We start from the raw sequence: 27,482 nt of genomic DNA on the forward strand, positions 1-27,482 counted from the left end.
CATTATGTTTTCCCCTATTGCAGCTGTTGGTTTGATCCTGTGCCAGGTGCTTAAAACAATTGTGGTTTTGCAGATGAAATCAAGAGGCTGGGCAAAAAGGGGGGGGGTCATGTCATTTCCACCCCGGCCAAAATTTTAACCCACTAGGGTCTTGTGAGGACAAAGATTTCCTTATTACTTCATTTTCATTTAGAAAAAGAAACTTTTCAGTATGATTTTCTTTCCTAGAATTCCTTTCTTTCTTTCTTTTTTTTTGTTAAATCTTATTTTAAAAATATTCTGAGATGACAATAGTATTTTTTTTTTGTTTCACTTAAAAAAATAAAAACAAAATGCCAATTGGAGGTAATGTTTTCACTGATAAGATTAACTAGATTTGACTGGTGTGAAAATATAAATTGGGAGGCATTATTAAGGCATGCTGGTTTTATTTGGATGCCATTACATACAGATGTGGTTGTGAAATCATTCAAATCATGGCACACTGAATGTCCTTGCTGGATTTTTAGGAATGTGTTCATCAAGACAGCCAAATTTTATTTCATTTTGTTTGGCACATTGCATTGGCTGTAAATCGGAGAATATTTGCTTTAATAATCTGAGTCAAAATTTATTTCCAAACATAATACTGCAGTTCTTCTTCCACAGGATGTAAATTTCTTGTTTATTTAATCAGTACTTTGCTTTCTGCTTTCTCTTCTTATTCTATGCTGGAGTGTGCTAAGACATTTTCCATAAAAATTTTTATGACCTATCTTCCAAATCCACTGAAAAACACTTGTCATGAGATTGAGCTCTCATATTTTAGGAGATATAATCATGGAAGTGTTACCGCCAGTGATTCTGGGAATAATTGCCTGGTTGCTTCTGAAATCCCTTTTGATGATATAGTCATTCTGTTGGGTACTCTATTTTTATTATGAAGTATAACTTAATATTTGTATGTTCTGAGTCAGTATTCATTGAGTTCTTTCCATTTCACCAACCAAGGTAGTATTCCTGGGAAAAGGACTAGTGATGAGACAGACCTGGATTTTAATCACGGTCCAACATGGAAAAGCCAATGCCCTGCTCAACCTGTCGATTTCCTGGGGTCTCAGTCTCTGACTTCTGTAACTGGGAATTAGAGTAACCTCACTCATTCCTTGTGTCGTTCAAATGAGACAGAAAGCCAGATTGGTGCAAGGAAGGGTATCAGAACAGGCAGACTCACAGCATGTAACTTTGATTCCTTTTCCTGCCCTCCTCATGGAGATACTTCATACCACTCCAACTTCACTTTAAAAAAATGTGGCAAGTTGAACATAACAAAGTTGATTACTTCAGTCATTCTTCAAAGTAAAGTTCAGTGGCATTAATTGATTTGTGTTGTGAAACCAGAACTTTTTCATTTTCTCAGATTCGAACTCTGTACCCATCAAACAGTGACCCTCCCTCCCCCACTTTCCCACAACTCCTGGGAAACAGCTTTTCTGCATTCTGTCTCTATGAATTTGTCTCTTCTAGATGCTTCAGGCAAGAGGAAACAGAATATTTGTCCTTTTAGGTCTGGCTTTTCTCACTTTGCATTGTTTTCCAGGTTCATTTATTTTATACCATGTGTCAGAATTTCATTTCTTTTTAAGGCTGAACACTATTCTATTGTATTTATTTAGTTAGTCAGTCCTTTTTATGTATTCAGTAGAGTATATTTTGACATTATACGTACATGGAGTATAAATTATTCTAATTAGGAATCCATTTTTGTAGTTGTACATGATGTGGCGATTCACTTCATATATGAATATAGGAAAGTTATGTCTGATTTATTCTACTGTTTTTCATTCTATTGTATTTACATACTACATTTTGTTTATTTATCTGTTGATGGACATTTGGGTTATTTCTCATTTTGGGTTGCTTTGAGTAATGTTGCCATAGGCATGGAATTTTGAGTCCTTGCTCTCAATCCTTTTATAATCTTATTTTTTTGGTCCTGAGATTAAACCCAGGGCCTTGTACATGCTAACTATACAGTCTAGCACTGAACTACATTCCCAGTCCCTCAGTTTCTCTGAGTATCTTCCTGAAAGAGGAATTGTTAGGTAATTTGGCCTCTAACTTCATTTGGATCTGACTTCCAAGCTTTAATACTGCATTTATGGCCTGCTGCACAGTTGGTTGGTGTATTACTGAGATCTCAATTATAAAATGCGTAAAATTGTCCCATGCTTCTTCCTAACCCCACTCTCAGATCAGATCCTCTTTCTGATTAACAGTAAGACCAACTTTCAAGACATCTTGGCACAAACCATCAGACTCTTTGAATTTCTCCTCCCCTTCCCCCCTGGCTCTAAATATTTGGCAAAGGTATTTAAAACTTCACATCTTCTCTCCGCCTCATCTCCTTTACTACTCAAAGATGATTAGTACATATTTTGGTATAATTTTTCTTTGAATCCTTCATTTTTTATGACAGTTATACATTCCTACTTTCACTTAAAAATCTTTGAACTCTTATTTCTATGACAAATCCCTGCTAGTCTTCATTTTCTTTTTGTTAGTGGGCCCTGACAACATCACTGCTTGAACCTGTTCTTCCCTTGGTGACAATGAATAATGTGTTTGGCACCACCAATATATGGCATCATTCCTGAGACAGGGGAATGCAGATAATACAGGAGGTCCATATTTTCCTGAGTTGAATATAGGGGAAGATTTCTGTTCCCTGTACAGTCATGTCCAGGAGAGTTGGACTGTACATTTCATCCCTTTGATGTAAGTAAAAAAAAATTTGCTCAAAGAATCCAATATTAGTTTGATTTTTGTGTGTAATTTGCAGATATATTAAGTAGAAGACAATAGCATTGGCTTGGCTGTCTTAACTCCTCATGATTTACTTTCTTTGCATGCACATCCTAAGAATCAGAATACTCTGTGGTCAGTTGTTGCGGAGGATCCTATCATGATCACTCTCTGGAAAGTAGATAATGGTTCTTGAGTGAAGATCTTGCACTTTGGGGAAGTCAAGCCTACCATGTGTGAAGGCTGTTAGAATGGAAACAAATTCAATCTCTAAGATGAGGGAACTTGGTTCATAAGTCATCTGTGGCTGGGTGTGGTGGTGCATGTCTGTATTTCCAGCCTCTCTGTGACTGAGGCAGGAGAGTCGAAAGTTCAAGGTCAGCCTCAGCAATTTAGGGAGGCCCTACCTAAGCAATTTAGGGAGACTCTGTCTCAAAATAAAAAATTAGAAGAGCTGGGCATGTGGCTCAGTGGTTAAGCACCCTTGGGTTCAATCCTGTTTTAAAAAAAAATCTGCCACTTTCTTGCTATGTGGCTTTGAAAAGAGTTTAAAACTTTGATATATCAAAGTTTTGCATTGGTAAAATGGGGATTAATATAATCCCTTCCTCATAAAGTTGTTGGGGGATTAAATGATACAGTTCATATAGTATCAAGTGTCTGCCACATGAACTACAGTAACTAAAAGGCCAATTTTCTTAGAATGATCAGAGAAGCCTCTGACAGGGCTTCTAGACAGGAAGTAGTACAGGTTTGAAAGGAATAAGCAGGAAGAGGTGTATCCCTCCTTAGGAATTCCATTTACGGAAAACTCTGTTACAAAATGCAGTTGCTCAGGTCTTGCTGGTTGCTACCTTGTGCAACGGAGCTCTGACCATTCATTCCCCAATAGATTCTTATTATATTTTCAAATGCAAAAGCTCAAAACCATGTGTTTGACCTGTCTCATGTACCTTAGTATCTAGAGAATAATGCAGATGTTCCCCAATTTAGGATAGTTCGATGAACGATTTTTTGATTTTACAATGTTGTGAAAATGATATGCATTTGGTAGAAATTCTTTGATTTAGGGTCTCTGCTCCCTTCCCTGGCTAGGCATGTGCAGTCTGACCCACCTTCATGTTGGTGGGCAGCAGCAGCAGCTGTAGCTCCTGACAGGCATATGATCAGGAGGGGAACAACTCGCACTCACTCTGCAGTGTGTGATGTGTTGCTATCTAGGGTGCTTGGTAGATGAACTGTATGAGATGCATTTCTTACTTATGATATTTTAAATTTATGATAAATTTATTAGGCTGTAGCCCCATCCATCATAAATTGTGGAGCATCTGCATCGTTTACTGATAAACACTAATGTCATGGATTTCCCTTTGCCAAATATTAATAGGATCCTATTAAATATTAATAGGATCCACATTAAAGCTGTTTTCATCACTCTATAAATACACATTAAATACTTAAGCAGGGAAATAAATCCAGAATTGATATCTTATTTGGCAATTTAAACTATTTGTACACAACTTCTAAATTATAATAAACTTGTTAATTTTATGCAAATAGTCCAGAAGAGCCTTTAATAAAGAGAATGGAAAGGTAACCAAGCTTTATAGATGGTAGCTAAATTAGGTATGAGAGAAAAAGACTTTGAAAATAAAATGTTATTGTGTTGAATTCTTCAATGAGGTTTTCAGGATTAGTACAATTGGTTTTTATTTGATATGTGGATGCTTAAAATTGGAGAGTTAATTTATCCTTGAGAATTCATTTTGATTTATGTGCCTTAAAATATGAACTGTTAGCTAAATGCTTACATATGTTGATAAGAAGTGTTAAGTGTTTATTCCTTAATGGTGCAAAATGTTTTCCCAGTTTGCATAATTAGCTTCTTGCCTAATCTCATGAAAACCTCCTTGATTTCAATGCTTTTTTTCCCAGAGTACTGTATATATTCTTAGTGAGCTCACTTACAAAAAAAAATCATAAAATAAGAGTTGATATCATATATTTTGACATTGGAAGTCCTGAATTAAATCTGTGTGGGTGCTTCCTTAGGAGTGAGTGTTGTGAGCTGTAGAGCACTTTGAAATGTGTCAATTGGAGATAGGGACATTGGAAAGCCCCATTCAAATACAACTCTGATGGCAGAAACTTAGGAAGTAATAAAATGGTGGAAAAATAACTACACTGCACAAATATGTCAACAGACCTGTATTATTTTATTGACAAAATGATCTTCAGCTTTAGAGGCTATGATTGAAGCAAACATTTTTAATATCTTCATATTTAACTATTAAGCCATGAGTAGAACACTTGAAGTTTAGCTTCTCTTATAAATTGAGACATTTAGCAGTCTATATCTTTTATGTGCAAGAAACCCTTCAATCAAGGTGTTCATTCTTTCTTACTAGTCCTCTGACCTTGTAATTTATTTATGAGGATTTTTATTTTCTTTGGAATATAATAGCATAGACTCATTATTTTTACAGCTAAATGTATTCTGTGGTAATGGTAGTGAGGAGAGAGATGAACCAGGGCTAATCTTGTAGGATTTTGTAAAATCATGAAGCAGTTTTTTATTTTTTGTTTCTTTCTCTTAGTTTGGAGATAGTGATCACACCAGCGCACCTCTAATAAAATTCTACAAGGCCCCTTGTAATCTTCAGTATGTCTGGGTATCTACCAGCTTTCTATTTTTATTTATTCATTTATTTAATTTATTATACATGATAACAGAATGCATTTCAATTCATGGTACATGATGGAGCACGATTTTTCATTTCTCTGGTTGTACACAAAGTAGAGTCACATCATTCGTATCTTCATACATGTACTTAGGGTAATGATGTCCATCTTATTCCACCATCTTTCCTACCCCCATTCCTGCTCCATTCCCCTCCCTCCTCTTTGCCCTATCCAAAGAAGTTCCTCCATTCTTCCCATGCTCCACTCCATCACCCTTATGGGTCTGCATTCACTTATCAGAGAAAACATTTGGCCTTTGTTTTTTTGGGATTGGCTTATTTCACTTAGCATGAAATTCTCCAACTCCATCCATTTACCTGTAAATGCCATGATTTTATTCTCTTTTAATGCTGAGTAATATTCCATTGTGTATATATACCACATTTTTTTATTCATTCATCTATTGAAGGGCACCTAAGTTGGTTCCACAATTTAGCTATTGTGAATTGTGCTGCTATACATTGATGTGGCTGTGTCCCTGTAGTATGCTGTTTTTAAGTACTTTGGGTATAAACCAAGGATTGGGATAACTGGGTCAAATGGTGGTTTCATTCCCAGTTTTCCAAGGAATCTCCATACTGCTTTCCATATTGGCTGCACAAATTTGTAGTCCCACCAGCAATGTATGAGTGTGTTTTTCCCCCACATCCTCACCAACACTTATTGTTGCTTGTATTTTTAATAACTGCCTTTCTGACTGGAGTGAGAAGAAATCTTAGAGTAGTTTTGATTTGTATTTCTCTAATTACTAATGATGTTGAACATTTTTTTAAATATATTTGTTGATTGATTTATATCCTCTTCTGAGAAGTGTTTGTTCAGTTTCTTAGCCAATTTATTGATTGGGTTATTTGGTTTTTGAGTTCTTTATATATCCTGGAGATTAGTGCTCTATTTGATGTGTGTGTAGTAAAAATTTGCTCCCATTCTGTAGACTCTCTTTTCACCTCATTGTTTTTTCTTTTTCTTTTTGCTGAGAAGAAGCTTCAGGAATCTTGTTAAGGAAATCAGTGCCTAATCCAATATGATGAATATTTGGGTCTACTTTTTCTTCTATTAGATGCAGGGTCTCTGGTCTAATTCCTAGGTCCTTAATGCACTTTATTTTATTTTATTTTTTTATTGGTTGTTCAAAACATTACAAAGCTCTTGACATATCATATTTCATACATTAGATTCAAGTGGGTTATGAACTCCCATTTTTACCCCAATTACAGATTGCAGAATCACATCGGTTACACATCCACATTTTTACATGATGCCATATTAGTGACTGCTGTATTCTGCTACCTTTCCTATCCTCTATTATCCCCCCTCCCCTCCCCTCCCATCTTCTCTCTCTACCCCATCTACTACAATTCATTTCTCTCCTTGTTTCCCCCCCATTCCCCTCACAACCTCTTATATGTAATTTTGTATAACAATGAGGGTCTCCTTCCATTTCCATGCAATTTCCCTTTTCTCTCCCTTTCCCTCCCACCTCATGTCTCTGTTTAATGTTAGTCTTTTCCTCCTGCTCTTCCTCCCTGCTCTGTTCTTAGTTGCTCTCTTTATATCAAAGAAGACATTTGGCATTTGTTTTTTTAGGGATTGGCTAGCTTCACTTAGCATAATCTGCTCTAATGCCATCCATTTCCCTGCAAATTCCATGATTTTGTCATTTTTTAGTGCTGTGTAATACTCCATGGTGTATAAATGCCACATTTTTTTATCCATTCATCTATTGAAGGGCATCTGGGTTGGTTCCACAGTCTAGCTATTGTGAATTGTGCTGCTATGAACATCGATGTGGCAGTATCCCTGTAGTGCACTCTTTTAAGGTCTTCAGGGAATAGTCCGAGAAGGGCAATAGCTGGGTCAAATGGTGGTTCCATTCCCAGCTTTCCCAGGAATCTCCAGACAGCTTTCCAAATTGGCCGCACCAATTTGCAGTCCCACCAGCAATGTATAAGAGTACCCTTTTCCCCACATCCTCGCCAGCACTTGTTGTTGTTTGACTTCATAATGGCTGCCAATCTTACTGGAGTGAAATGGTATCTTAGGGTGGTTTTGATTTGCATTTCCCTGACTGCTTCACTCATTTTGACAATATTAATTCTGCCTATCCAAGAACAAGGGAGATCTTTTCATCTTCTAAAGTCTTCTTTAATTTTGATATGTTGTATCAGTATTCTCATTTACCTCTTTAGCATTCTGCAGTTTTCATAGTAGAGGTCTTTCACCTCTTTTGTTAAATTGATTCCCAAGTATTTTTTTTTTTTTGAGGCTATTATGAATGGGATAGTTTTCCTAATTTCTCTTTCAGAGGATTCATCACTGATGTACAAAAATGCTTTTGATTTATGGGTGTTGATTTTATATTCTGCTACTTTGCTGAATTAATTTATTAGTTTTATAAGTTTTCTGGTGGAATTTTTCAGATCTTCTAAGTAAAGAATCATATTGTTGGCAAATGATGATAGTTTGAGTTCTTTTCCTATTTGTATCCCTTTAATTTCTTTTGTCTGTCTAATTACTTTGGCTGTAATTTCAAGGACTATGTTAAATAGAAGTGGTGAAAGAGGGCATCCCTGTCTTGCTCCAAGTTTTAGAGGGAGTGCTTTCAATTTTTCTCCATTTAGAATGATGTTGGCCTTGGGCTTAGCATAGATAGCTTTTACAATGTTGAGATATGTTCCTATTTTCCCTTGTTTCTAGTGTTGTGAACATGATGAGGTGCTGTGTTTTGTGGAATGCTTTTTCTGCATCTATTGAAATGATCTATGATTCTTATCTTTAAGTCTATTGATGTGATGAATTTTGTTTATTGATTTCCATATGTTGAATCTACCTTGCATCCCTGGGATGAACCCCATTTGACCATGGTACACTATCTTTTTAATATGTTTTTGTATTCAATTTGCCAGAATTTTATTGAGAATTTTTGCATCTATATTTATTAGAGATGTTTGTCTGAAGTTTTCTTTCTTTGATGCATCTTTGTTTGGTTTTCGAATCAGGGTGATGTTGGCCTCATAGAATGAGTTTGGAAGTGTTCTCTCTTTTTCTATGTCATGGAATAATTTGAGAAGTATTGGTATTAATTCTTTTTTGAAGATCTTGTAGAAATCAGCGGTGAATCCATCTGGTCCTGGGCGTTTTTTGGTTGATAGGCTTTCGATGGTATTTTCTATTTCATTGCTTGAAATTTTTCTGTTTAACTTGTGTATATGGTCCCAACTCAGTTTGGGTAAATCAAATGCTCTGGAAATTTGTTGATGTCTTTGATACTTTCTCTGTTATTGGTGTACAAATTTTCAAAATAGTTTCTAATTATCTTCTGTATTTCTGTAGTGTCTGTTGTGATATTTTCTTTTTCATCATAAATTTTAGTAATTTGAGTTTTCTCATTTTTTTTCTTCATTAGTGCCGCAGTCCGGCTGCAGCAAAATAACCGGGGGGTGACGAGCAACTTGTGTACATTGATACAGCAGGAGTGGGAGCCGTTTATTTTAGGACAGGAGGGGTATATATACATTACACACAGCTTATCTAATTAGCATAAACTAGATACATCAGTCAACCAATAAGGAATCTCCACACTTAATGGCTCACTGGCGTTATTTCACAAACCACTCCCTCTGGCAAAATGCCAGGCGCCATCTTGACCTGTCTACAGACCCCAACAATTAGCGTGGCTAAGGTTTTATCAATTTTATTTATTTTTTCAAAGAATCTACTTTTTGTTTTGTAAATTTTTTCCATTGTTTCAATTTCATTTATTTCAGCTCTGATTTTAATTATTTCCTGTCTTACTACTTTGGGTATTGATCTGTTTTTTTTTTCCTAGGGTTTTTGAGATTTAATGTTACATCATTTATTTATTGACTTTTTTTCTTTTAAGGAATCAACTCCATGCAATGAACTTTCCTCTTAGTACTACCTTCATAGTGTCCCAGAGATTTTGATATGTTGTATCAGTATTCTCATTTACCTCTAAGAATTTTAAAGTCTCCTCTCTAATGTCTTCTGCAATCCATTGTTCATTCAATAACATATTATTTAGTCTCCAGGTGTTAGTGTAGCTTCTATTTTTTATTTTATCATTGATTTCTAATTTCATTCCATTATGATTTGATAGAATGCAGGGTGGTATCTCTGTTTTTTGTATTTTCTAAGAGTTGCTTTGTGGCATAATATATGATCTGTTTTAGAGAAGGATCCATGTGCTGCTGAGAAGAAAGTGTATTCACACATTAATGGATTAAATATACTATATATGTCTGTTAAGTCTAAATTATTGGTTTATTATTAAGTTTTATAGTTTCTTTGTTTAGTTTTTCTTTGGAAGATCTATCCAGTGGTGAAAGAGGTGTGTTAAAGTCAGCTAGTATTGTGTTGTGGTCAGTTTGACTCCTGAAATTGAGAAGAGCTTGTTGGCTGAATGTAGATGCTCCATGGTTTGGGGCATATATATTTATAATTGTTATGTCTTGTTGATGTAGGGTTCCCTTAAGCATATGATATGTCCTTCTTTATCCCTTTTGACTAACTTTGGCTTGACGTCTACTTTATTTGATACAAGAATGGAAACCCCTGCATGTTTCCGCAGGCCATGTGAGTGGTATGTATTTTTCCCATCCTTTCAGCTTCAGTATGTGGATGTATTTTCCTATGAGATGAAGCAGACATTTTTAAAAAGTTAAAATACCCTATGAAATGAAATCAGTATTCAATGAACCACATTAAAATGGATATATAACCAGATTATTAGAAGGTGTGCTAGTTAGTTTTCTGTTACTGTAATAAAATACTTGAATTAATTAACACAAAAAGAGGATTGGTTTATTTGGGCTCATTGTTTCAGAGGTGTCTGTCTGTGGTTGGTTGGCTGCGTTGCTTTTGGGCCTGTGAAGAGGCCACAAATCCTGACAGGAACAAATGTTAGAAGAAACTGCTCACCTCAAAGAAGTTGGGGAGCAAAGAGAGAGAGAGAGAGAGGAGGGGGTTTGGGCCTCAATATCCCTTTGAAGGTATCTTCCCAATCACCTAATTCTCTTCTACTAGGCTCCACCACCTCCCAATGGTTCCACAAACTGGGGACCATGCCTTGAATACTTGGGTCCTTGGTAGATACTCAATTCAAATGATAACAGAAACAACATTTTAATTCAGTAACACATCTCTATAAAGAACAAACTTTTGAATAATTAGAATATGTTTGATTTTTTTGAGCAATCATAAAATTCACTCATGTCAGTGCAGCGTCAAATTTGAAATCATAGTGAAGATAATTCCTGGGTCACACACTATTTGATGTAGCTCTTGACCTTCTCATTTGGGAAGAACTGTACCTTTATGCTAATGTCTGGCCCCAGTCAGTGTTGAAGAGCAGCTTCCCCCCGCCATCTTTACTCTTGTTCTCATGGGCCTGAGTTTTGGGATCCTGAGGTGTAGCTGTAGCAGCCATTGCTTTGTTCAGGGTCATCATCTTCTCAGTCATTGCTTCCTTTTTTCCACACCTTTTTTTTTTTCAAATTGGTGCATCATTGTTGTACATAATTGTGGCATTTGTTGTTATCTATTCATACATGCACACAATACAACAATATAATTTGGTCAATATCATTCCCCAGTATTTCCCCTTTCCCACCACTCTTCCCCTCCTCTGGTCCCTCTCCTTTATTCTCCCCATCTCCCTTCAATTGCCATGAGATTCCTCCAACTTTTATTTTCCTTTTTACTCTATAGGTTCCATATATGAGAGCAAACATTTTGAGTTTGGCTTATTTCACTTAACATGATACTCTCAAGTTCCATCCATTTTCCTGAAAGTGACATAATTTCATTTCTCTTTACAGCTGAATAAAACTCTATTGTGTGTATGTTACATTTTCTTTATCAGTTCATCTGTTGATGGACACCTAGGCTGGTTCTGTACATCGGCTATTGTGAATTATGCTGCTATGAACATAGTATGCATATACCATTAAAGTAAGATGATTTTAATTCTTCAGGATAAATGCTGAGAAGTGGTATAGCTGGGTTGTATGGTGGTTCCATGCTACTCTTTGAGGAGCCTCCATACTTCTTTCCATAGTGGATTTACTAAGTTACAATCTCACTAACAGGGTAAAGGTTTCCTCTTTCTTCACATCTTCTTCAGCCTTTGTTATTGTTTGTGTCCTTGATGACTGCTTTTCTGTCAGTCATTACTTTCTTTATAGAACTCTGATATAAAGAAGCCTGTGATCCTCAGACAGGATGAAGGAGGGGGCAACAGAACATTAGTATGTTTCTTTGGGTCATCTAACAGACTCACTAAGCTCCACTGTGTGCCTGAGAATGTGCTGAGCACATGGTAATGGATGAGACAGATATAGTCCATCCAGGAATTGAGAAAAGCAATCAAGTCTAATGTAGTAAGTGCTAATAGGACATAAACTAGGCAAGGTTGGAGGGCAGAGGAGATTTCTCAGAGGAATCCATATCTCATATGCATACTTGAAAGATGAACAGGAACCCACCATGCAAGAGTAGGGAGGGTGCAGTATCCACAAGAAAAAGGAGCCCATGCAAAGTCCTGAGAGTGACAGGAGCTTGGCATACTTGGACAGAAGGCATGGCTGGAACCCAGGAATGCCTTAGGGAGGGTGGAGAGAATCTTGGGGAGGAGCTGGGAAGAGCTCTGTAAGCTGTGTTGGGTTTTGGATTTTATCCTTAGTCCTTGGAGGCAAGTAAGAATATAATTCAGGATAGTGGTAGCATGGTGTGTGGTTTTGAAAAAATCACTGGCTACATGGTGAGAAGGTTGACAGGGGAAAGTTGGAGGCAGGGAATCACACAGTGGGCTGTTGTGATGATCCAGATGGGAGATGGTACAGACGCCAGTAGTGAGGGTGAGCATAGGAAGAAATTGGTCTGCTTTGAAAAAGTTAGAAAAGAATGGATTTGATTTCTCTGTGCATGTGTCTGTGTACATGTGAAGGATGAGGGGTATGGAAGGAGGGTCCACTGAGGAAGAGGGAAGATCTAGAATAACACCCATGTTTCTGGTCTCGTGGTGGTGTGGTGGGTATGGACACACTGCTGAGGCAAGAAGACAGTCAGTCCCACTGGGCACGTTCCTTCTGAAGAGTCTGTGAGTCAAGTCTGTATGGACCGAGGGCAGGTGGACACAGAAGTCTGAAGTTTGGGAAAGAAACTCGGCCTGAGATGACTGTCAAGAAAGTACTAAGGAAAAGGTCATAAAAGGAAAGACCCACAGTAGTGAGTTTCTCTCATGTTACTGCTTATTTTATATGTCCTGTGTTTATATTCCTTTTAATCTCTGATTATGGGTCATTGCTTATTTTCGTAACTAACAAATGTAGACTTTCTGAGTGATGGTAACAAAGAAAAAAAATCATCTGCTACCAAAAGGGGGAGAATAAGAGAAGGAAAAAGAAAAAATCAAGAGAAAGAACTCAGACATGCTGAAGGCAAAGTTCATGTGAATCCTCTGTTCCCCGAGAACCTGATGATTCTTGTGTACAGGTGTCTTCTCCCCCCACTCTCTGCCTCTCTAGTTGTTTGCTGTACCTGATGTCCCTCTACTTCCTATTACTCAAATTATAGATTCCCCCAAAGGTTTCTCATTTTTATTTACTTTTGATCTTTACCTTTGCAGTGCTGGGGATTGAACCCAGGGTGTGGTGCAGTCTAGGCAAGTGCTCTTCCACTGAGCTACATCCCTATTCATCATTTTTGTGTTTTGGTGGACAAGAAAATAGTGATTATTATTTTTCAAACCTTCACCTGAACGTGACTCATAGCTTCAGCCTTTAGTCACAGGTATGCAGATTCTTGGGTCTCTACAGTGAACACACGAATGCTTCGCAAATATCACTGGTGTAAGTTGGCTTTTTTAAAAAAAAGTACTTCAATAGGATTTTTCTGGAGTATTTTACCCACAAGATTAAATGAGATTTAAAGAAGAATTTCCTCTTAAAGCAAATTAAATCAATTGCCTTAATAACACCCATTGACCAAATTATACTCATTAAGGAAAAAAAATATTATTTGTTGGTCTTCTTCTTCTAATAATAGCTGTTGTTGGTATTTGGTTAAGAAGGACATAACTTTCCTATGTTCATATATGAATACACCACCAGTGAACCTCCACATCATGTACAACCACAAGAATGGGATCCTAATTGGATTAAGTCATACTCCATGTATGAATAATATGTCAAAATACACCCTACTATCATGTGTATCTAACAATAACAAGTTAAAAATTAAAAAAGAAGAATTTGTTTTAATTGTAGATATCAAATAGGTGCTATTAAATATTTCTTCTCATCAGTTTATCAATGCTTTTTAATGTATTTCAGGTAAAAGAAAACCCAGCTTTGTCAAAATAGGTTTGCATTATGAAGTGATTCCGTTGTGCATCTGTTTTTATTCTTGTTAAGGAATGAATTCAACTGCACAAGTCCAGTGCTTTTTGTGTATTAAACATGTTAGTTGAAGAATTTCACTTGGTTCTATAAAGATAAGCATATCCAGTGGATGACAAATCCAAATAGAAGGTTTAGCCAATTGGCCTGTCATCCAATTCAGTTCTCCCATCTTCCTCTGGCTTGCAAAACACCTGCTTTTAGGGGAGAAAGCGAGTCAACATAATATTTGGCTTAAGTCATTATTAACTTAATTTATACTCATTTTTTGAGCTAAAATACGTTAATGTATTCTGAATAAACCCCATAGAAGACCAAACACTAACCATATCTTTATGGTACCAGGAAAAATGCACCTTTTGCTTAGAGTTAGCATCTGCCCAGACAAATTTCGTTCCTGGCTCTATTACTTCCACAATTTGTCCTTATTAATAAGGACATTTCTAAAAATAATATCTGTGCCTGGATATTTGAGGCAGTGTGTGGTCTCTTGCCAAAGTTCCAAGTTTACAACTCCATTGAATAGTTTTCTGGTTTCTATTATGCAATAGAAAAATGCAGATGATAATTTGAGCTGAAGTCTGTTTATACAGTAACTTTTATAATGTATATCTAAAGATGGAGGAACAAGTTTTATAAGGCCAGCATTTCTTGTCAAGCCCCCCCTCCACCCTACTTAATCAAGTTTGGCTCTTATGTTGAATAAAGAACAAAGAGATCTGTATTAAAACTTTTCATTATATGATGCATCTCGTCCTTACTAAATGGGAAGATAAAGACCGTAGCAGAGAATCTGAATTAGAGGGTAGTATGTATACATTCAGTTTTGGGGGTGGGAGAATGGGAAACATGTTTTTAAACAGTACATATTATTTCCTTAGTCTAAATCCAGGATACTTCCCTAAGACAATTAGACTTATATAAAAACGTACTTATTAATTAGTGAAGTTTAATATTCTGCACAATACAAACCAGAGTTCTTTTAATGGATAAAGAAGTGGAGGTGACTTCTGAATCTTAGAGTAGAAACTTCCTGTGATTGACTGGATGCAAGCACGTGGACATGTATTCTCACATTTGAGTCTTACAATAATTTAGGTAGTGAACACCATATCGTCTCTAGGTTAGAGAGAAGGAAAGGGAGGCTCAGAGATGTCCAGCAGTTTGCTCTGCACCCTCCAGTGAGTAAGTGACCAACTAACTCAAGGATGAGCCTTGGGGACACCCAGCACCCTCCTGCTTGAATTTAGGTCTTCTGTGTTTCATGAGTATCTAATTAAAGATCCTTTAATTTATGTTTTAGGAAGGACCACCTTGAAACTCATTATTAAAATCTGATTTCTAGCAGCTCTATTTGGACAATTTTATTGAGTGGCCTGGGTAAAAACACAAAACCCAGACAAAACATCTCACCTACCGAGAACCTTGACCTTCGGGGCCCAGGTGAGACGTGATACAGCTCTATCTAGGCTGTGTGAGCTTCCAGAAGGTGATTGTCCAAAGACCTCCTGGAGCAATCGGCTGAGGTAGAAATTAAGTCCAGCTGAGGTTTATTTGCACTTAGCATGGAGAGAAGGAGGGCAGATCAAGGTGGCAACTTGGGAAAGCCAAGTTAGTGATATGAAAACATCATCCAGCAGTTTCCCTGTAAAGTCCTTGAAATAATGTTAATTCTGTCCTCTTGCTTTTAATAGGGCATAATGACTACATGTGTCCAGCTACCAACCAGTGCACGATTGATAAAAACAGGAGGAAGAGCTGCCAGGCCTGCCGGCTCCGCAAATGCTATGAAGTGGGGATGATGAAAGGTGGTAGGTACCCTGCCATGGTGCCCGTTCTGGCCGAACTTGCCTACTGTCCAGGGCTGGCAACTTCTATTTGCATAGCCACCAGGAGTTTAGTGTGTTTAATTCATTTTTTTTTCCTATTTCTCTTTTCAACAAATGCATTTTATTTCAAAGCAATTGAAAGTGGCTGGAACTAGAAATTCTAATATGCCATTTTGTGTTTCATATTTGCAATGTAAATAATTGTCTATTAAATCAAAGGTGTTTGAGAGTTCATAACCCACTTGAATCAAAGTGTGAAATATGAGATGTCAAGAACTATGTAATGTTTTGAACAACCAACAATAAAAAATTTAAAAAAATAAATCAAAGGTGTGTGGGAGGAGTGGTGGAAGGAAAAGAAGACTGCTCAATGAATTATTCTGGAAATATTTTTTCAGTTACCGATGCTATTGCTATTGCTAGAAAACGATATCTAAATTTCCCCCTCGATTCACACTTGTACATGTGAGCACTAAATACTAATTTATAATGGTGCGATGTTTTGATGTACCTTAGGGGATTTGAATTTCAGTCAGAGGGATTGTTCACCTTTGGAACTTGAGTCAAGCAGCACATTTTATAATCTCAGTGCTGGTTACATGCCCACTGAGCACTAACGAATCCCCGAGCTCTCAGGATTCGCGCCCATGTGGTTATCTTTCCTGTGTGACTGCTCAAGTATGCACATGTGGTTTCCCGGTGCCTCGTGCTCAGTCCTGCAGTTTTCTTGTATGGGAATCTGGAGTCCACTTCTGGGGGGTGTTAGATGCTCCTATTTAAGATCCCCTTGTGTTCTAGGGAATATCCTCTTGAAGAACATTGCTTCTGGTTTTGGATAGCCTTCAAACATAGTTGGGGAGAACAAATAGGCGCTGTGTAATTAAGTCCTGGATGCTTTCCATGTTCCACAGTGATACAGGAGGCAGGGAGGGGTCAATGACTGTGCGGTCTACTGTCTTCCCTGGGGAACGACTTTCGGAAGCAGGCGAGGTTCAGGATGAGCTGAGGAGAACACAGTTACAATGAAGAAGAATAGTAATTTTGCAAATAGAAGGCAGCTAACTTTTAACTCACACCTGAATGAAGGGAAAGGAGAGGGAAACCTAAGTAAGAATGTAGGTGAGGATGAAGGCACACTTGGTCATTACCAACTTACAAAAAAAAAAAAAAAGCCTTAGTTCCATGGTCAGATTGTGATTTTGAATACAGCATTCAGAATACATTTTCTCGGTGAGCAGATGAAGTGTTGAATTTAAGCAGTGTTATGAGATGTGACTATATGTCTTGAAAGTCTGAAAAATCAGCTTTAATTCAAAGGGTAATTAATTCTAAGAATTGAATAGCTGAATTCAGAAAATGACACTTTGAGTCATAAATGGATTAAATATTTAAGGAATTAATTTTTCTTTGTACCATTGGAAAATTAGTCATACTTAATTAAGCCCACAAAAAGCTTCTTAAGGTAACTTGATAAATGACAAAAGATAATGGCTATATAAGAAAAGTTTAATTTGAAACAGAAGAGTCCAAATGTAATATTCTTTGGCGGTTGTAGGTAAGATAAGCCCAAGATTTTTTATTGTCTCTAGAAGCTGAAATAATAAACTTGTGAATAGGTCCAAAACATTTTTTGTTTATAAATTTGAAGGTATCCATACATTGACTTCACTTCTTGAAAACAATTCTTTTTTCTAATTAATATTCAGATACAATCTGGCTACAAAAACATAAATTATTCATCCTCATTTTTAATCTCGCAAAAATTCCAATTTGTAAAGTCATAATAAAATCTTTCTCATTGTTTTCAAATAGAAATCTAAATAATTTGATGCTACCTGGACAGTCAGCATGCATATACTTGTACATGTATATTTATGACCATAAAATATGTATCTGTGTAGTTTTCTGGAGTTGCCGTAGCAAAAATAAACTAGTTGGTTCAAATGATAAAAAGCAATTTTCTCACATTATTGGAGGCAAGAAGTCTAAGGTCAAGTTGCTAGAAATTTGTTCCTGGTGTTGGCATCTCTTGTAGGCTTTGGATGATCTCACTCACATGGCCATTTCTCTGCCACTCACTCCTGGTGTATTTTCCTTTTGTTATAAGGATGTCAGTCTCATTGGATTTGGGACTAACCCTTATGACTTTACATAACCCTAATTATCTCTATATAGACCCTATTCCAAAGATATTCAGATTGGGGCTACAGCCTCAATATCTAAATCTGGGAGGACACAATTCAGTCATAACAGGCTACCATGACAAAACACCCTGGACCTAGTGGCTGAAATGACAGAAGTTCATCTTCTCACAGCTCTGGACGCTGCATGTCTGAGGTCTGTGTGCTGGTGGTTTGGTTTCTCTGGAGGCCTCTCTCCTTGGCTTACAGATTGCCACCTTTCTGTCCTCACATGACATTTTCTCTGCCCACGCACTCCTGCTGTCTCTTCTTCTCATGAAGACATCAGGCCTATGAACTAGCACCCTACCTGTTATGACCTTGTTTAATCTTAATTGCCTTTTTAAAGACTTCATCTCCAAACTAAGTCACATTCTAAGGTCCTAGGAGTTAGTTAGGGTTTCAAAATATGAATTTGCAAGTACATAATTCATTATGTAACAATATCCCATTGGGATTACTCAATGATTGTTCAGTACTTATCCACATATAATGAAAATGTGTCCTTCTGGAAGTTTATGTATATACATGAGTTTTGAACCAATTTTTACCATAAAACTGTACGCTGCAAGAATATCACGTTTTAATTACATGTATAAAGTACTTTCCATGGGCTGGGATTGTGGCTCAGCGGTGGAGTGCTTGCCTAGCACGGGCGAGACCCGGGTTCTATCTTGAGTACCACATAAAAATAAAGGCATTGTGTTGTGTCCATCTACACCTAAAATAAAAAAAAATTAAAAATAAAGTACTTTCCATAAAGCAATATAAATTATTGGTTTTTTATAATATGGGATGTTATAAAATGTATCCTCATAGCACATATAACCTCATGGCACCTTATATAACAACTCCTTGGAAATCCCAATGAATAAAGACTTAATTTACAACTGGAAGTACAGTAATAACTAACTATAAAATTTGCAGTTGTAAAAAACAGCTGCGACTAAATAAATCTTTACAACATTTTCCAATTGGTTTCATTAACAATCCAGTTTCTTAACCAGGCTAGTCGCCAATTAGAGTAGTAAATCTCTATTTATTTTTATGTGATGCTGAGGATCGAACCTAGTGCCTCACATATGCTAGGCAAGCACTCTACTGCTGAGCTACAACAGAATAGTAAATCTCTATATATGAAATAAAAATTCTGGCTTCAGAGAATCACATAACATACCTTCTGCTTTAATAGCAAGGCTGAATACATTTGTGAAGATGTATTCTAAAGATCTAAGAGAGCAGGATTTATCCACATGAAAAAAAAATTTTAATCAATCTGTTGATTACCTACTGTCCTCCCTGCCTAAATACCATGATTAGATTTGCTTCTGAGTTATGATAGTTCAATGAGATGAGGGATTTAAGATATGCCTCAGGGGATGTTTTTCCATCTTAGTGTATTTTTTTCTTCTTCGTCTACCTCATTTCCCTTCAGCCCTAAGAATGCAGATTAAATAGTTCAGGAATTTTTCTTTCTGGAAAATTAGTTCCTGTGCCTTTGCATTGGGTTGGATCCTGTATTCTAACTTCCACAGCAAATGTCTCTGAGATTCCATGTCTGTTGTTGTTCAGAGTGTGTCTTCTCTAGTTCATGAACTCTATGAGGCAGTCTGGAGTTCTTTCTGTCTTGTTGACTGAGCTAGTATTGAACAAGTCACAAAGTAGGTGTTTAATGAAAATATTTTGCAAAAGTGAATTGATTTAATTCATTGAAGTAGTATCTGTTTCGGTTGTCTTACATGCAAGTTGTTGTGGATGAAGTGAATATGAATAAGCCTAGTCTCTTCCATCAGTATCCTCATAGTACAAAGAAGACACATTGCAAAGGTGCATTTGAAGTGGTAAATAGTAATCCAGAAAATTTGAGATTTGACAAGCTTGGAAGATAGCTCAAATAATGAAGAATCAGAATGGATGTCCAGAGTTTTAGCCAACCTCTCCTGGGTTTAGCCCAACCCAGAACATTACTCAGCCCATCTGACTTCCAAAGTATATATTGCTACCCATGAATTTTACAAGAAAACGGAAGACTTCAATACTGACCCCTCCCCAGACTAGCTGAGCAACCCCATTAAATCACTTTTGTGAGCTTCACTGCTCTGGGACATAGGATGAAATAATTTCTACTCAACCAGTTTGTCATGAAGATCACAAATCATAACACAGGAAAATACTTTATAAATTTAAAGTTACCATAGAAGCATTAGCTATTTTATCTTTTCTGTCAAAAATAATTCTTATCTTACTAAGGAACATCATGCTGCTATTTTTTTTCTATTGGAAGAAAGACACAATTTCATTACTTCCACTAGGTAAAATTGTTTAATTCCTTTTTGAAGAATAAAAACCTAGGCTCAGACACATATGCTTTTTTAAAGTCATTTTTATGTCATACACTGGATATAGTTGCATGATGAGGTTATATAAAATGATGATTATCATTTTATGATGCCAGAGATTTACACAGGTTCATTAAAGTTCTTTCCCTACAATAGACACAGAGGCAAGTTGCTGGCCAGGTTCTCTTTTCTGTAGTCCATGAAGTTGGCATGAAGAGGTTAATTGATGTGCAGGACTTTTGCACTAACTATCCTGGTTTTATTTCATCCCAACATATTGAAAGAAATTTAAGACAAAGTAGTAGTTGTCAACTCATCTTTATTTTGATGACAATGTTTCAATCTAATGTTTAGGACTATTTCAAAACAATAAAATACTAAAACATTGCTCTAATTCTACTTTATGTTTGTTTTGATCTCTTTATGTATTTCTAAAGTCTAAATTTGTTTGTTAAGCTGATATGTTAAAAAACATAACGATTGTGCTTACTATGGTGTACCATGGGATGTTTTGATTCATGGATATATTGTTATGTTTAAATCAGATAAATCATATCTATTTCAAACGTTTATGGTGAAAACCTTCAATCACTTCTAGTTTTTTGAAACACAAAATCCATTATCATTATCTATGGTTGCCCCGAGATGCACTAGCACAACAAAACTTCTTACTCCTATCTAACTGTAATTAGTACCCACCACCAACCTCGCCCTGTCCCTCCCTTCCTCTACTCTCTCCACCTCTGCCAAGCAGGGTCCCACTCTCTGCCTCTAAGATGAGATCAGCCTTTTCACATTCTATGTGAGTGCTATCATGTGGCCCTTGTCTTCTGTGTCTGGCTTAGTTTAGTAACCATGATGATCTCTCCAGTTCCATCCATGTTGACAAAAATGACAATGTTATCCACTTTAAAGGCTGAATAGTGTTCCATTGCATATATGTACCACATTTTCTTTAATCTACTGATGAGTTGATGGACACTTGGGTTGATCATGTTTCATGGCTCTTGTGATGATGAATGCTACAGAAAACGTGGAAGTGCAGGTGTCTCTTCAACATACATCCTTCCTTTTGATGTATACCCAGTAGTGGGATTGCTGGACCATACGGCAGTACAGATTTTACTTTTTTGAACAACCTCCACATCATTTTCCATAATGATTAGTTTCCATTCCTACCCACAGTGTGCAAGAGTTCCCCTTTCTTCACATTTACATCAGCACTTGTTGTTTTATTTGTCCTTTTTCTTTCTTTCATTGTTTTTAGCACATTAGAATTTTACATAATAGATTCATTATATTACATTTGTTTTTTCACACAACTAAATTTGATCAATCTCATTCCTTAGTACCTTTTCTTTCCTCCCCTTCTATATCCCCTGGGCTTCTTGTTTTCATCTACAGATCTTCTTTCTAATATTATTACTGTTATTTTAATTAGAAAACTATAATTACATATATTCATGATTCATTCTAGTGTATTTGCTAAATACATAGACATCGTATAGTTTGATAGATTCCCCATGTATTATTCCAGTATTCCCCATGGCCCTCCCTCCTCCTCCCTCTTGATCCCCTTCCTCTACTCTAATGGTCTTCCTTCTATTTTCATGAGGTCCCTCCCACTTTTTCTTTTTCAATATTCCTTTCATTTCTGTCTCTCTGGCTTCTGTAAATGAAAGCAAACATTCGACCCTTGACTTTCTAAGTCTGGCTTATTTCACTTAGCATGTTTTCTTTGTTGTGCAGAAACTTTTCAGTTTGACGTAATCTCATTTCTCTATTCGTGCTTTAGTTGCCTGTGCTTTTGGGATTGTGTTAAAAAAATACTTGCTCATTCCAATGTCTGGAAATGTTTTCTCTTAGTATTTTCATAGTTTCAGGTTTTATGTTTAGGTCTTTAATCTTTTTGAGTTGATTTTTGTAACTACTGAGTGATTGGTAGGGGTCTGGTTTCATTCTTCTGTGCATAGACAACCAATTTCCAATTTCCCCAGCACCATTATGGAGAAGTTTGTTTTTTCTTCAATGTGTATCTTAGCACCTTGGTTGAATATCAGTTGGCTGTGGTTGTGTGGATTCACTTTCAGGCGCAACATAAGAAATCAACAAATGTGATATAGTGTATCCAATGTGACGCAATTTATCAATGAAATAAGGACAAAAAAACCCCCATATGATCCCTTCAATGGAGGCATAAAAGATATTTGGTGAGAGTTAACATTCTTTCATGAAGAATGAAGTATGAAATTAAGTACCTCAGCATAACAACATTCTTCTAAATGAAGTATGGAAGGAGTGTCCTTCAACATAACAAAGGTCATATATAATAAGCTCACAGCCAACAGAATACCGAATGGGGAAAAGCTGAAAGTTTTCTAAGATCTGGAACAAGGCAGGAATGTTCACTTTCACCACTTTTGTTCAACATGGTGCTGAAAGTCCTAGTCAGAGCATTGAAGCAGAGAAAGGAAGGAAATGCTTTTAAGTTAGAGGAGTCTAATTATCACTGTTTGCAGATTACATGATCTTATATGAAAGAAATCCCACAGATGACACCAAAAAAACTATTGAAACTAATAAATTCAGCAATGCTGTCAGATATAAAATTAACATATAGAAATTTATAACTTTTATAGACTAATAGCAAGTTATCTGATATAGAAACCAAGAGAGTACTCATTTACAATAGCTGCAAAAAAAATTAAAACATCTAAGAATAAACTTACCCAAATATGGAAAGCAGTATGGAGATTCCTTGGTAAACCTGGAATGGAACCACCATTTGACCCAGCTATCCCTCTCCTTGGTTTATACCCAAAAGACTTTAAAACAGCGTACTAGAGACACAGCCACATCAATGTTTATAGCAGCACAATTCACAATAGTTAAACTGTGGAACCAACCTAGATGCCCTTTAGTAGATGAATGGATTAAAAATGTGGCATATATATACAATGGAATATTACTCATCATTAAAAGAGAATAAAATCATGGCATTTGCAGGTAAATGGATGGTGTTAGAGAAGATAATGCTAAGTGAAGTTAGCCCAAAAAAACAAATGCCGAGTGTTTTCTCTGATATAAGGTGACTGACTCATAGTGGGGTAGGGAGGGGGAGCAAGGGAGGAATAGACAAACTCTAGATAGGGCAGAGGGGTGGGAGGGTAAGGGAGAGGGCAGGGGCTTAGCAAGGATGGTGGATTGTATTGAACATCATTATCCAAAGTACATGTATGAAGACACGAATTGATGTGAACATAACTTAATATACAACCAGAGATGTGAAAAATTGTCCTCTATATGTGTAACAAGAATTGTAATGCATTCCACTGTCATTTATTTTTTTAAAAAATCAATAAAAAAGGCAAAAAAGAAAAAAAGAAAGAGTTGTATGCATGAATTAATGAAATGAATGAAAAAAATGTGAAAGTACAGGAGCAGAGTTATGACTAAGAATCCTGATTTTCTAATTTGGAGAGAATCTTGGCTTGGAAGATGAAACCTATATAGAAGCTTATGCTAGATGACAGAATCTCATCTCAGATCTCAATGACATTCAAGAAGCATCTATTACTCACATATCAGGAAGATAGGCTTGGAGCATTTGATGATATTGGCTGGACTTACTCATGTCTGTAGGTAAGCTGGTTGTCTTGGCTAGAGCAACTGGAAAGACTTAGTTTTGCTTCATACATCTTTCCTCCTCTAGTGGGCTGATCCAGGCATGTTCTTACTGCTAACAGTACAGGCACAAAGAAAGGCAAACCCCAAGTCTGAAGCTTTTGCTTGTATTATTTGATGGCATACAGCAGGCCACAGCAAGTCAATGTCTGAGTTCATTGGCAGAAGGAGAGGAACTTTCAGAGTTATGTGACAAATGTGGGAATGTTTGGGATATATTTTTGTAATCTGTTTCAAACAAAAATGTGAATTGCTTAGATTTTGGACTGTAAACCAAATAGAATAATTTGATCTTAGAGTTGGAGAGGGCATATCTACTGTTCTCTGCTGTTCAAGGTGAGAATCATTATGTAGCATCCCTAACAGCTTGTGTTAGAGTGCAGAAAACAGATGTGTATTGTATTTTCATGCCTGTCTTTTATATACATATGATGAATGGACATGATAAGGCAAAAATCCAGCAATATATCTGAGCCAATACTTCTGGAAAATGTGGGATAATTTCTGGTACACTGGAATTTGCTAGTTGACTTTGATGTGAGTTTAGTATATATGTGTGTGTTATTACTGTGTATAAATGGAAAATGAAATAGTAATTAAATATGAGACTCTTTTAACATATTACATCTCTAAAAGTTAATTACATCTCTAAAATTAACTACAGAACTTTATTTTTATTTGAGCTAACATCCAATTTACATTTTTAAAATTTGTATTTATTTCTAATTGACAAATATATATTATATACTACATGACGTTTTGAAATGTATATACATTGCAGAATCACTGAATCAAGCTAATTAACACATTCATTAACTTGTAAAATTTTGTGGTGAGGATACTTAAAATTGATTGTTTTAATGATTTTCATGTATTCCATGCATTGTTAATAACTGTAGTCACCATTGTGTGAACTGAATCTCTTGATCTCATTCTACCTATCTAGCTGACCTTTCATATACTTTGACCAACATCTTCCTCAACATCTCCCTCCTACCCCCAGCTTCTGGCAACAATCACTCTACACTGTTTCTGTGAGTTCACGTTTGAGGTTCCATACATAAGTGAGATCATGTGGTATTTGTCTTTCTGTGCCTGGCTTGTTTCACTTAATGTCCTTTATATTCATCCATGTTCCTGCCAATCAGTCTCTTTTGGAAGGTTACATAGTATTCCATTGTGGGCTGCACTTAGGACACTTAGGTTGACTGTATATCTTCTTCTATTGTGAATAATATTGCAAGGAACACAAAAGTGAAGATATCTCTTTGACATTCTGATTTCATTTTGATATATGCCTATTAGTGGAACTGATATATCACATCATAGTTCTATATTTAACTTTTTGAGAAATCTCCATTATTTTCCATAATGACTATATTAGTGTACATTTTCACCAGCAGTGTGTAAGTCTTCCCTTTCTCAAAGTTCTCACCAACATCTTGTTGGTAATAGCTACTTGTTTCAGTGGGCTTTTTCATTGCTGTGACTAAAATACCTGAAAAGAACAATGTAGAGGATGAAAAGTTTATTTTGGCTCAATCTATGGTCAGCCAGCTCCATTGCTGTGGGCCCAAGGTGAGGCAGAACATCATGGCAGAAGGATGTGCCACAGGAGAGCAGTTTAGGATGTGGCACCAGGAAGCAGAGAGAGTTTCACTCACCAAGAACAAAATATAAACCCCAAAGGCACACCCATACTGACCTGCCTTCTCCAACCACACCCTATCTGCTCAGTTAATCCATATCAGTGGATTAATCTACTTTTGAGGTTAAGGCTCTCATAACTCAATCATTTCACCTCTAAAATTTCTTGCATTGTTTCATACATGAGCTTAATCATAAAGCCACTGTAATAGGTTCATGGTGATACCTTACGGTAGGTTTAATTTACATTTCCTTGATGGTTAATTAATTTTGGACATTGTTTCATATTTTTCAGTAACCTATTAGAAATGTCTGCTCTGGTCCTTTGCCCATTTTTTACTTGTATCACCAATTTTCTTGTTTTTGAGTTCCTTATATATGTTGGATTATTAACTACTTATCAGAGGTATGATTTATAGATATTTTATTCCATTCTAAAGTTGTGTTCATTCTTTTATTGTTAATTTGGTGTGCAGAAACTTTTTAGTTTAATGAAATCCCACTTATCTTTTTTTTTGCCTTTATTATCTCTGGTTGTGAGATTGTGTCAAAAAAAAATTACTCTCTAGACCAATGTCATGGAAGTTTTCTCTTTTTTTTTTCTAGTAGTCTCATAGTTTTAGGTCTAATATCTGAGTCTTTAATCTTGGTATTTCTTTTGCAATATCTACCATTGAGCCCTACCACTGAGCTATACCCCAGCCCTTTTTATTTAGAGACAGGGTCTTGCTAAGTTGCTAAGTTGATCTTCATGTTGTCAGCCACCTGAGTTATTGGGATCAAATCTGTGTGCTCAATGTCTGGATTACAGTATTTTTGCATATAGTGTGAGGTAAGGGTCTATTTTCATTCATCTGCATTTGAATATGCATATTCCCCAGCACTATTTATTGAAGAGATTCTCTTGTGTTTGTGGAAATTTTATTGAAAATAATTGTTGCTAAATATATGAATTTATTTCTGGATTTTCTGTTCTTGTTGGTCAATGGGTCCATTTATATGCCAGTACCATGCTTTTTAGATTACAAAAGCTTTTTGGTATATTTTGAAGTCAGGTAGTGTGATGCTTCCACCTTTGTTCTCCTCACTCAGAATTGCACTGAATCTGTAGATCACTTTAACTAGTAAGGGCATTTTAATAATGTAAATTTTTCTAATCCATGAACATGGAGTATCTTTCCATTTATTTGTATTTTCTTCAGTTTCTTTCATCAATGTTTGATTTTCAACGTACAGGTCTTTCAGTTTCTTGGTTAAATTTATATCTTAGAGTTTTTTTTAATAGCTATTATAAATGGAATTGTTTTCTTGATTGTTTTTGGGGATAGTTCGTTATTGGTATATCAAAACACTACTGATTTTTATAGGTTGATTTTGTATCCTGAAACTTTATTGAATTTGTTTATTAAGTCTAACAGATGTGTTTGTCTAACCTTTAGGGATTTATATATTGATATTATGTAAAGTGCAAACAAGGAAAATTCAACTTCTTCCTTTCTAATCTGCATGGCTTTATTTCTTTTACTTACCTAATTGGTATGGCTTGGAATTCCAGCTCTATGCTGAATAGATGTGGTAAGAGTCAGCATCCTTATTTTGTTTCTAATCTTAGATGAAGAACATTTAACTTTTTACTATTGTTTATAGTATAGCTGTGTGTTTACCCTATGTGTTCTTTAATGTGTTGAAATACATTCCTTCTGTACCTAATTTATTGAGAACTTTTATCATGAAAGAAAGTTGAATTTTGTCAAATGCATTTTTACATCTTTTGAGAGGATTATATGATTTTTGCCCTTCATTCTCTTAATGTAGTAAATTTGTAGATTTGCATGTGTTAAATTTTACCTTTGTCCC

General features: G+C 36.2%; 1 protein-coding gene across 6 annotated transcripts in view; it reads left to right on the plus strand.

Annotated features, from left to right (window-relative positions):
* The window catches only part of Esr1 (estrogen receptor 1), a 381,784-nt gene that overhangs the window by 170,906 nt on the left and 183,396 nt on the right, over positions 1-27,482 (plus strand). For all 6 annotated transcript variants that reach the window (XM_048799977.1, XM_048799971.1, XM_015502311.2 and 3 more), the window contains one exon: positions 15,641-15,757. In XM_048799977.1, the coding sequence (XP_048655934.1) occupies positions 15,641-15,757 (117 nt within the window). The remainder of the gene's footprint in view (positions 1-15,640; positions 15,758-27,482) is intronic.

Source organism: Marmota marmota, unplaced genomic scaffold (assembly GCF_001458135.2).
Source record: "Marmota marmota marmota unplaced genomic scaffold, marMar, whole genome shotgun sequence".
Classification (NCBI taxonomy): Eukaryota; Metazoa; Chordata; class Mammalia; order Rodentia; family Sciuridae; genus Marmota; species Marmota marmota.